This window comes from Histoplasma capsulatum, genomic scaffold (genome assembly GCF_000149585.1).
Source record: "Histoplasma capsulatum NAm1 scaffold_1 genomic scaffold, whole genome shotgun sequence".
NCBI lineage: Eukaryota > Fungi > Ascomycota > Eurotiomycetes > Onygenales > Ajellomycetaceae > Histoplasma > Histoplasma mississippiense.
In genome coordinates this window covers 7054973-7067166 of record NW_001813982.1, presented here as the reverse complement: position 1 = coordinate 7067166, position 12194 = coordinate 7054973, and the positions used below count along the sequence as shown (strand labels likewise).

Sequence of the window (12194 nt, the reverse complement as noted above, 5' to 3'; positions counted from 1 at the left end):
TATCATGATTTCTCGGGCAGTGCGATCATGCCCATGTTGCCCCATAAGCTGAGACCTATTACCCATTAGTCAGGAGTGCTATGGGGTGGTGGGGGAAGGGGGAAGAGAGCATGTTTTCCGTCCAATTCCAGACACCATGGATCACAGCTGCTCCTTTTTCCCCTCCATGTTGTTCGGCAGCAGAGAACGATGAACAAAAAAGCAATTTGATTGATTTGGAATGACGAAAAACCCTCTTTTCTCTCCCAATAAAAGAGCAAGAAACTTGTATGCCGGGGCTTCACGCTGTGGCCACGATGAGCAGAAGAAGCAATTAATGAATTAATTACCGCCAGCGTTTTTTTCCCCAGATCTTGGCTCTGTTTTTCAGTTTCTTTTCTTTTCTTTTCTGCTCTTTTCTTTTTTTGTTTTTTGGCCCCATCGACAGAATTTTTCTGCTTCCCTCCATGAATCCCTCCAGTGTCAAGCGAATGAGCGTGTATCGTTCGCTTAAGAAGTCCTCTGGTGATCCATTTTCCGGGGAAAATCACAAACCAGACAGCATAGACCAACTACTAACATAAATTTCCCCTTGCTTGGCCTAGCTTGGTGCTTTTTCACCCTTTTTTCTTTCTTTCTTTCTTTTTTTTTTTTCTTGGGAAAAAAGAACGCAACCCCTTTACTGTGTAATTCATTGTTTCAATTGTCGGCTTGACCCGATGGTGAACGTCGAACCAACGAAACTATTTCCACTCGCGCTTCGGTGGGCTCCTTTGCTTTGGATCAACGGTCCCATATGGATGGCTTTTTTTCGTCCTCCCAAGAAGCATTCTCCATGCTCCATAATAAATGACAAATAAATCCAGGATGTGACGTGATGACGATGTGATGGGAGTTGTGATGTGGTTCCCTGCACTGTGGATCTTTGGTTTAGATTGGATTGTGTGAAAAGCTAACTGGATTGCGTACCGCTTGGATGTGGAATTGCTCGGCAGCGGAATGACGTGACATCCCATGGACCAGGGACCTGGCAGTCGTTGGATGCCATGGGCGTGTCCCATGGAGTCTTTCTTTCTTTCGATTTTATTGTGATTGTCCCGACTCCCTTGTTCTCGGGATGAGCTTGTTGATTTCTAGGGAGAGACAAGGTTGTTCCTGTCTGTAGGGGATATCCCCACGTTTCTGGGTCTTATTTGTTATCCGAATGCTATTGCAAAACATCCTCTTACTACTCCGTATGCTGGTTGGAATTGAGAATGGCTTGCTCAGCTCCCTCCAGCATTGAGAGGAAATTATAAGGCTTCGCCCTCTTGAAGCCCCTCCCCTTTCTTGGTCTCTTTTGTTCTAGTGTCGTCATCCGAAAGGGGATTGATTCGCGGGCTCTCCCGAGATCAACTCAGCTTTCCCCGGACAGCATATACGTACATCCACGAATCCGTATCAAGCACCTTGCTGCTGCAAAGACGATCGATGGCGACCATGATCAACAGAGACAATTCCTCCAAGAGCGTCCGGAAACGGAAAAGAATCGTCTTATGGATGAAAAGGGGAACATAACATTATTTGGTTACAAAATTCTAGTCAGGTAAACCGAGTAATATGCGCAGTAGAGTGTATTGTCTTTCTCTAGATGCATTAAGTAACTGCGCTGATGCAAGCCTGTGTGGGAGCTACCTTCTGAAAAACATTCTGACTCAATTTGATACCGACATCTATTCTCAATCTTAAGCGGGCGGAATGTATTTCCCCATCCATCAGTATAGTTTTGCCAACGCGGCAACCATCATCTCAACCGCCTCGTCACGAGCCTTGCCATTGTCAAAATCGATGATAAAATCCCACCTCGGCAGTAAATCCTGCCTTAGCTTTTCCAAATCCAGCCCTGTCACCTCCCCTTTCCCAACCAGCATGAGTCCAGTGCCCCGACTCGATTCCACGATACGTTGGGTGCGTGGACGGCGTACCTGGTCGTATATCTGTAAAGCCACGAGGGATTCGGCGGGAGTCGTTGAGCGGCCGAGCAAGGTGGAGAGGATAAGACTGTCCTCGAAGGACATGCCGCAGCCAGAGCCTTGCCATGGTGTCGTGGCATGGGCGGCGTCTCCCATGATGCATATTGGCCCGGCTACGTACGTACGGGCAGGTGGGTGATCCCATAGGTATATGGCTGGCTGCTCGGGCTGATCACACAGTAGCTGAATGCCATCCAGGTTAGTGAACCATATTTGATAAAAAAAAATATTGAAAATAATAATAATAAATTTCTAGATGGGGGCCTGTGGGAATGATTCTATGTAGCTTGCTTACTTCATTTACTGCCTTTTTCAAATGCGACGGCCAGCTTTGGTAGAGCTTCGTTATCTCCTCCGCGCTCACAATTCGATGCCACTTATCTGATGCCTCGGCCCCCTTCTCATAGGCGGAAATGATAACCTGCACCAGCTGCCCCCGGTTCAAGATATTATGCATCAGATACGTGCCATCGCCAACCCACATGTGTTCGCGCGCGTCATCGATATCGACAGGGCCCTCACCAAGACTAGCCCGGGCATCTGCGTACGGCTTCAAGGCCATGACCGCCCACCAGCCAGCATTCCTCGGATACGCAGCGGGGTCCCCCTCTCCGAGCACGATCCTACGCACCGTACTATGAATTCCGTCAGCGCCAACAAGGATGTCGCACTCATGCGTAGTCCCGTCCGTGAAATGGAGCATGACAGGCCCATCATCGCCTGCTCTTTCGACTCGGTCTAGCTTCTTGGACGCATGCAGACGCTCTGGAGGAACGCCGTCGAGCAACTCCCGCAATAACACGGCCCGATGCACAATGCTCACCAGAGCCTTGCCGCTATCGTCTCTTGCCTCGTCAATGAGCTTGTTCCGTTCCCCGCCTTCAGCAAGCAGGAAGCGAACACCCCGCTGCGAGACTGCGCCGGCACGCTCTAGGCATTGGCCGGCCGAGGCGCCGATGAGGTTCAGCGCGGCAAGACCGTTCCGAGCAACACCGACAGCGGCACCGGCTTCTCTGAACTCGGCGGCTGACTCGAAGATGTGGACGTCCAAATGCGGGTATTTCAGCAGAGCGTGCAAGAGAGAGGCGCCCGCCATGCCACCTCCCGATATAGCGATTCGGATGGGCCTGGCCATGTCGTCTATCTAACTCGCGATCGCGGACTGAAGTTATCGTTTTTGTTTAGACAAGCAGGGGAAACTATTCTGCCAGATCTTGTGTATGTGCTGTACATATATATTTGTATCTCTATCGCTATCTATATATCTCCTCAATCCTGTCTGATTAGTGCCATAGCTAGCACTAGCCAAGCAGCAGTGTTGAACCAATGGACCAAAATCGGGCATAAGACGGCTGGCATCCTATCAGCCTCACACGGAACCTATACTCACATAGTATACAAAACGCGCCCGCCCACCCACTCGCAGCCAGGGGCCTGTTGTTCCAACCGTCCACCCCCGATTATCTTAGGGCCCGTCACCCCTGACCTTGGTAAGGCGGCAAGGCCAGCGTCTAGTCCCTGTCACACACTTACTACTGCTTTGAATAGCCATAGTCAGATAGAGTTAGGCCCATGGCTCCATGCCTGCTACCCTTCCCTTGAAGTTGTCAACCATCGAGGGAAATCCAGATACACCCCACCTATGTCACCCAAGTTTGAACCCACAACTAGCTGGGCACTGGCAGTGTTTAAAAACTAAGTCTAGAGGACCAGAGAGCCAGTTTAACATTGCTTGTGTTGGTTTATTTTTGTCGTGTCGCTTGCATACTTCACACTGCTTCTTTTCTCTCGTTGCTCATTCAATTATATGGCTAGTAGTACTCGGGAGTCTGCCCTTCACAGAATTATTTTCATTCTTCTTATTTTTTAGAAGTTGCTCTCTTGCACCCCGGACCAAATATAACGGTGTTGCACATTCATTCTCCCAAACTCATCGCAGGGCTCCAGATATGGCTGGCTTCAGAGCTGTTCTCCTGGATCGACTACCGGAAACCGCCTGTGGAAAGTGGCTGCTAATGCGCCTTATGCTTTCTTGCTTTCGTCCTCATGTTTCCCTCTCGTCCACCAGCGTCACCGGACGAGGGAGGCCATTTGGGAATAGCAGTATGGTTATGAGCATGTTACTCCGTGATAAGTGTTATCCCGTAGGTTGTATCTAGCTGCTGTCATTGGGTTCCTACAACGGCTGGTGACCACTGCGAAACGAGCGCTTGGTTTGTTGTCCGACTCAAGCTCGAAATTTAAGCAAGTTTCTTTTCCTGTATCGCTCCTCGACCGTTGACTGACTGTTTGAGCGTGGTTGCTTGTCTCTATTGAGTCCAACTGGCTTGATTCATGAGTTCGAGTTTTCTACTGCTGTGCGGGGCACGAGATGATTGAGTGAAGTACTGTATATAACACCCAATCAACAGGTGGCTACATAAATACCCTAGCAGCAGCGCGATATCTGGAGACTGACAGCTATTGTTTTCTGGATCCTGGTCGAAGCAATCAGTTTTGTTATTGTTCCAAGCGTTTGTTTTGTTGATCGTTGGCGGTAACGCGGCCCGCCAGTTCATGGTACCTTGGTGGTATGGGCGGATACCTCCTGCGCCACTACAAACGCGCTGGGGATGGTGGTCATTTGCCACAATGGCAAAGTCAACTTTGACCCCGCCATTGCCAATCTTATTCGTATCTCGACTTTTCCGCCGTTTAATGGGGGCCACACCCAGTGCTATCGTTCCTAGAGCATGATTAATTCGTCAATTGCTTCATCCAAGGCTAGTTATATATGATGCTCTCTGTAATCCACCCTGTTCGTCCCACAAAGTGCTTTAATTTCATCCGCTGAATCTGTGTAGGTTTCCGTCGATTTCGCGCTTCCTATGTGAGATCTGAGTGTTGAGACCTTAGGCGGGCACAGAACGTCCGCTATCATCTCGTGGCTTGGCGCGGAATGTATGGCGGTTGACTCCTAAGCCGGCGCAATATTCTTTGCGGCTGCACATAGATCTTCTCATTTTGCATCCTTTTGTGAAGAATTCCACGCCTCAGCTTTCACCCGAGCATGACGAATCGACCTTCCAGCCGCTTTCTCAAACCCTTTTTCTATAAAATTGCGGCAGCTGTGACTGGAGGAGGAGGCATTTTATATCTAGCGTATCGCCCACGCAATATCCCTGGCTCGGATCCGGCTCCCATTCCTGTCCCATCATACAGCAGTGGAGGGAATCTAGTTCTCCCACGCTTTTCCTCGTGTCAAAACCCGTGAAGAGCAAATCCAGGACCTAAAGCGAAGTTCACAGGCAAAGACGACGAGCTTGCTACCCGGAAGCCGGAGTCCAGGGAAGGATGCATTTGGCCCCGAAAACACTACAACGCCGGATGCTGATGCGGCTTACGATTTGCTTGTCATTGGGCGGTGGCGCGACTGGTTCTGGCATAGCTCTTGATGCTGCATCTCGCGGTCTGAAGGTAGCTCTAGTTGAGCGTGACGATTTCAGCGCGGGCACAAGCAGCAAGAGCACAAAACTGGTCCACGGCGGTGTACGCTACCTGGAAAAGGCCGTTTGGGAATTGGACTATAATCAGTATGTTGCGGACTACCTGTATTCGTACTGGGAAATACCCCTACTCATCGGCCCTGTTTTGCAGATTTGCACTCGTTAAAGAAGCCCTTCGGGAACGCAAATGGTTTCTCTACACCGCACCACATCTTTCAATGTGGCTCCCAATTATGGTCCCCGTGCAGAAATGGTGGCAGTTGCCTTACTTCTGGGCCGGCACTAAGTTTTATGATTTCCTTGCTAGATCTGAGGGCATTGAGAGTTCGTATTTCCTCACCAAGAGCAAAGCCCTAGACGCCTTTCCAATGCTGAAGAAGGATAATCTCTTTGGTGCTCTTGTCTACTATGGTAAGACCTGACTGCCTACCTCCGAAAACAAAAGCAAAACAGAAAAAAACCTGAATTTATTTCTGCAAAGCTAACCCTTATGGAGATGGCGCCCACAACGACTCTCGAATGAATGTATCTTTGGCGTTGACCGCTGCTTTATATGGCTCTACAGTTGTAAATCATATGGAAGTTGTCGGTTTAACCAAAGACGAGTCAGGGAGACTCAACGGAGCCCGCTTGAAAGATTTGATTCCAGGCAAAAACGGCAAAAAGGCAGAAGAAATTACTATTAGGGCCAGGGGTATTATAAATGCCACAGGTCCATTTACAGATTCCATCAGGAAGATGGATGATCAAAACGCTAGTGAAATAGTTGCACCAAGTGCTGGGGTACATGTTGTTCTTCCTGGCTACTATAGCCCAACAAAGATGGGACTGATTGACCCTGCGACTTCAGATGGACGTGTCATATTTTTCCTTCCGTGGCAGGGGAACACAATTGCTGGAACAACCGATGTCCCCACTACTATTACTGCCCAGCCTATCCCATCTGAAAGGGATATAAACTGGATCCTAAATGAAATCCGCGGATATCTTTCCCCGAGCATCAATGTGAGGCGCGGTGATGTCCTTGCCGCTTGGGCCGGAATTCGCCCTCTCGTACGAGATCCCACAGCTAAAAACACAGAATCTCTAGTCCGTAGTCACCTCATTACAGTATCTGAATCCGGTCTCTTAACTTGTGCTGGTGGAAAATGGACAACTTACCGGCAAATGGCCGAGGATGCTGTTGACAAAGCTATCAAACAGTACAATCTACAGCCTCGTCCTAACAGACGCGTTCTTGACATCAGCGGAATGGGACTTTTCGACGATGGTGCGGTTCTGGATGGGTCGTGCCAGACTCATCAAATCCGCTTGGTAGGTGCCCATGGCTATTCGAAAACGCTGTTCATTAGGCTCATCCAACACTTCGGGATCGCAACAGACGTTGCTCAACATCTCGCAGAGTCTTACGGAGATCGTGCATGGGATGTGGCCGCTATGTCAGCTCCCACAAAAACGCGATTCCCAGTCCGTGGGTTGCGCATTTCTCCTCTATATCCGTTTATCGATGGTGAGGTCCGCTATGGCACGCGTGTTGAATTTGCACAGACAGCGGTGGATATTTTGGCACGGAGGACTAGATTAGCATTCTTGAACGCCCAAGCCGCCCTCGAAGCTCTCCCAACAATCATTGATATCATGGCGGAGGAACTAAATTGGGATACTAAGCGGAAAAATGTTGAATGGAATGACACGGTGACTTTCTTATTGTCGATGGGACTCCCTATTTCTCGACTTGGCGTCACACGTGAGGATGTTGAAAGTGGTCAAGCGAAGTTTGACGAAGTGGAACGGAAGCTATACACAAGACATGGTAAATAAATATCGACGTGCCATTTTGTCTTGATATTCCCCTTTTCTTCCGCTTCATTTACTAACTAATTTTGAAAAAGAGGGTCCCGTGGATTTTTCCCACGTTAACGCGAACACTGCTCAAACAGCTGAGAAAGGGTTCGGGTCCCCGTCGCAGAAATGACCTCAACCCCTTGATGATATATCCGTTCACCTGTTCCTAAAATTCGCCTTTACTAGTTGACAGTGGAAGATTGGGCTAAAGGAAATTTGTTCATAGAGTCTCTGTCATCAAAATCATACCTCTTCTCAGGACGTATCCTAGATTCCCTGCAGATTCCATGCATTACGTTGGCAGCTGGAGCGACAAGTCTGTGGCGACAAGTCTGTGGTATTTGTTCTACCAGCATCCAACATCCACGGAATCCACCTACCATTTGTTAGGTGCCACATTTTCGTGGGATCCATTGGACTACAATTCTGTGCTAAGAAAGTGAGCAATATCCATACCATATCGTCTGACTCAATACCAAATATACCAAGCGGATTTTCAAACTTCCCAGAAAGTATCGCATCAGGCATTGCACCAACACCTACATCTATTCAACCGCCTTGCCCAAAAGACATCTCTCCGAATTCTGGTCGCTTTCCTACCAGAAAATATCCAATATCTCATAGTACTACCGTCATGGCCGATTCCAATGCTCTGAAACTTTGGCTATCAAAAACCATGGCTTATATATAGGAAGGAACTTTCGTTGCACTTAAAATCATTCCTCGGGATTCTTCCTCTTTGCACGTAATTAGGACGCCGTCTTAGAAGCTGAATAACCTCTTCTAGGACGGCCAAACGCAAAGGAGGAATCGGACGGGAGACGTAAATGAGCAAGATATTCCATAGCATTGATCTAGCAAGCGGCTGCCCGTTCAATTACGCCCTGGGCGAAGCTTTCAAGACACCCGTGCGCTTTGAGGAATGGGCTAGGGAGGGACTCACTCATAAGCATTGAAGAACCGAAGGTTGAAAATAATAATTTTAATCCCAGCCAATGTTCGTTCGAAGTGAACGTCCGACATGTATGTATTCTGTACAATACCATAAAGAAGCGGATGCGATAAACGAAGTAATAAAAAGCTTCTTCTTGGAAATATAAAATCTTGACCACTGCTGGAAATTCGAGGGAAGATATGCTGCTCAATGCCCCCCTGGGAAACTCAAAAGGGGGAAGTATCCACTCAACCAACCGAGAATGAATTTTACTCCATTATGGTTCATACTAACGAGCAATGTTCTCGAGTTTTGTCTCGTTGGTTTGATGAGGACTCTCGCGCTGCCGATGTAGATTTCATCCGTCTAATCGAGCGGGCCTGCTCATTTTATAACCCCTGTAAATGAAGATAACGGAGCCACCAGGACCCCCCCTGTCATAAGCGGTTATGTCCGTGTCCACGGACAATTTTTTGTTTTTTATACTTCTAAGCAATCTACGCCGTAGAGCTCAATCTCGATAAACCAACCCCTATAACTACATAGCACGTCCTCCAAGATGTCTTACATTACCTTCAAACTCAATTTGATGCGAACTTGGGTTTTGAAACGTCCATGAATGAATGAATGAATGAATGAATGCTTAGGCCCCCCTCATGCAGCTTACGCATCATGTGGCAACAATAGTTAACCATTCTTGTGAAGTTGACTTTACATTTATTACTTGATGCGCGATTGATTATTCATTCGTCGCCTCGTCCCAACGCCGCATATATTGTACAGTTGAAGGTACGAGAAATACTACACAGAGGTAAACCACGTACCGTTTACTTTGACTCCTGCGTATCACTCATTGTGCTAAAATGTGATGAGCGACAAACGTCAATCCTGTGGAAGTCGCCGAAATCATGATGATTATTTTCCGCAGTTAAACGAGATGTGTGCAGTATGGCGTGTGTAAAGCAAAGGTCCTTGCACACCACTTCAGGAAACTTTCCTGCAAACATGAAAAACCCGTGAGATAACTACCGGTTTCGCAAGCCCCAAAAGATTTTCGTACTTGAGGTGCCTGATAAAGCTCCGCTGGCAAATTACGTGCCAAGCACCAATAACTTCCGCCATGACAATCTGAATGATTGGAGGCCTCGTATTATGATGCTTCCATTTACTTTTCTAGTGTGAGGCAACGGCTTTTGTTCCACGCTTTCGCCCAAAGAGAATTAAATAACGATGATGACAGAGCAAAGCTTCCCCACAATGTGGGGAAGAGATCCAAATTGGTGATCCGATGAGAACTTGTTGAGCCAATCTAACGAAACTATGACAGATTGTTCTCTCGGTGGAGCGGGATTACGCTAAATCAGGTCTCCCTGTTGTAGTGTTAGTTACATCCGGAGAGTTGAATAAAATGCCGGCACTTTGTGATGGACAGGGTTAAGAGACGTAAGCCTGATTCCGGCGCGAGATAAAAACCCGACAAGCGATGAGAGTGCCGCAACTTTCTGTGGGGCAATTTAGCAGTAGCAAGGGGCGTAGCAAACTCAAAATAGCAGATACATCACCGACCCAAAAAATTAAATGGGGCAATGGAACAGAAAATGCGCTGGACAAAACAATAAACTAGAACACGCATGGAAATGATAATCAGTGTTGGGTCGTTTGATCTGACCATCATCCTGCACGTGGCGGCGTCCAAGCAAGGCTAGCAAACGGAACAACAAACGATGGAACAAAATCTGGCAGGGCGGCCAACTAGCTAGCATGCGGGTGGCTGTTGGGATTTCTGACGGCTGGCGTAGAGCCTGACCGGGGAGATGCATCAAGCCGTTTCAGGAAACATGATGCGAGTCATGGGCCTCGGCCAGAGATTAATGTTCGGAGTTGAATGACAACCATTGAAGGTCCCGGCGTCAAATCAAGGCTAAAAACGGCGAAGGACCAAGGGTTAAGTTGTGTACAAGGAAAGGTAGTTAGCGCGGTGTTGCTTAGATATAGTTTCGAAATCTGACGTTCCCAGTATCGAAAGGGTTGTTGTTTCACCAACTTTGTTCCTTTTTGCCTGTCGGTAGCTGCAGAGCAGCCTCAAAGATACGGGACCAGTCATAATGGTGTTGTGACTCCTCCATGCGTTGCTGCATCCATGTCAAGCCAGTAACCATTATGTAGGACAACTTGCGTCGGGAAAACCCACTTTGACGATCCAGAAATGCGGGTTCCCGGTTTTCGAAGAGTAAAAGTCCGCAAAGAAACGTGACAGAAGGAAAAGGCACCGGGCCATATCTAGATCAATTTCAAACTCGAACTGATCAATGGCTAATTTGTACTGTACATTGCAAATGCCGCTCTGGTTAGCTAGCCTTTCCACGCGTTGTTTTGTAGGACAGGGAGGGAAATCCTGTTCATGGTATGGCTAATGATCGACGAGCAGAGAAAATCAACTGCAGCTAGCTTTCCCCCTATGTCGAAATGTAGACAATCTGACGGCTCCAAAAGAACTAATGGGGTAATGCTCTGGGCAACGAATGACAGCATAACGATCCACATGACGTTAGAGCCCAAAATTTCACACCCCACCTTCGATTATGATATTTTGGATAGTTTCTATAATTATATCTTGCTGGATCTCTATATGAATCTCATAACTAATAATTGACGGAGAGCCAAAAAATTTTCGTGGCCATATTAGCTGCTAGAGTACGATGAACCCGCAGCCGCTAAAAGCTTTCAGTGGATGGTGACAAAAGAAACCGAGAAGATCCAGAAATTACAAAAAATAGGGAGCCCCGAAAAATAGCAGAACCCGTCATGAACGCTAATCCAAAGCGTGTACGGAGTATGTTGTATATTCAGGCAGCCCGTGTTTTCGTTATAACATTTTGATAATCGATCAAAGGCCTGGTAGTTTGGTATCTTGACCTTATCCCAAACATGTTATTATATGGGAATTTTCTATCAGCTCATGTTTCGAAGGAAAGAAAAAGGCGTTCGAAAGGCATAGAAGAAAAGCAACCCGGCATGTCGGGATGTCAACCGGTTCGTACAACGGAGCGAAAGAACTAAGGTGATAAGTGGATTTGTTAAGGGTATGGAAACCCTTTAGCTTTCGAAATTTTCGAAGGGTTCGAATAGCGCTCATAGCCACACACTGATTCGAATTTTCTGGAGGCGGTATATCCCGACTAGCTTACAACGCCCATGAGCGCTATTGAAGCTGACAGAGCCAGTCAAGAGCCTAGGTTCCTTAGCATGGTATATTTATAAGCCCAAAAGCATAGCCGTATTATTCGAATGTGACACCCAAGCCAAGGACTCCAGCATATTTGATAGGAACATCGTCAGGAAATTAAACTCATTCGTAAACGAGATAGCTTGTTGTGGCTTGTGTCATCGGAACCGTTGGGTATAGGAGATATTCTGATTTCATGTCGTAGGTGGGGAGAAGACGGTAGTATTCCGCAGGTTTCGCTGCAGAATATGCCAGAAGAGTTGGTTTAAAGTGCGTTAGATGGCTATGGGGAGGAAGAGTGGAGGTTGTCTGAAAAGAGCTATGAAAGCACATTCGGCAGAAAAACGAAACAAAATAAAAGAAACAGAAATCAAGAAGAAAAGAATGGAACGTAAAAATTACAGGAATAAAGCTAATTGTTTGGAGATGCGCATAATAGACCGTTGCACATGAAAGGGTCATAAGAAGCAAATCTAGCTGGGTGGAATCGTCTGAAAAAATTCTAAGGCGTCGCGGAATCGTGAAACCAGTGTGGACAACGAGAGGCAAGACCAAGTTGGATAGAGAAGGGCGGCTTTTGAACTACATGATTTTGGAGCCGTAAGTTGGTTGAAGCGTAGTGTAGTGTTGCAGGTTCTGGACGGTTGTTTGCGGATGTTATACTGAGATGGAAAATATTTCGTGCAACGCAATGTATTAATTTCGACAAACGT

The 12194-nt window shown here is 47.3% G+C and overlaps 3 protein-coding genes across 3 annotated transcripts; 2 read left to right on the top strand and 1 right to left on the bottom strand.

The window, feature by feature from the left end:
* Positions 1-1733: 1733 nt before the first annotated feature.
* Positions 1734-3087, bottom strand: HCAG_02012 (predicted protein; the record flags this gene model as incomplete). Its single annotated transcript, XM_001544915.1, has 2 exons — positions 1734-2174; positions 2287-3087. The coding sequence occupies 2 exons, from the start codon at positions 3085-3087 to the stop codon at positions 1734-1736; spliced, it is 1242 nt and encodes a 413-aa protein (XP_001544965.1).
* A 2276-nt stretch (positions 3088-5363) lies between these two features.
* Positions 5364-7764, top strand: HCAG_02011 (glycerol-3-phosphate dehydrogenase, mitochondrial precursor; the record flags this gene model as incomplete). Its single annotated transcript, XM_001544914.1, has 5 exons — positions 5364-5563; positions 5628-5887; positions 5973-7289; positions 7369-7426; positions 7548-7764. 5 exons carry the CDS (start codon positions 5364-5366, stop codon positions 7762-7764), a joined length of 2052 nt encoding a protein of 683 aa, XP_001544964.1.
* Positions 7765-11060: 3296 nt separating this feature from the next.
* Positions 11061-12085, top strand: HCAG_02010 (predicted protein; the record flags this gene model as incomplete). The annotated part of the gene is made up of 4 exons (XM_001544913.1): positions 11061-11088; positions 11501-11545; positions 11687-11751; positions 11921-12085. The coding sequence occupies 4 exons, from the start codon at positions 11061-11063 to the stop codon at positions 12083-12085; spliced, it is 303 nt and encodes a 100-aa protein (XP_001544963.1).
* Between the last annotated feature and the right edge of the window lie 109 nt (positions 12086-12194).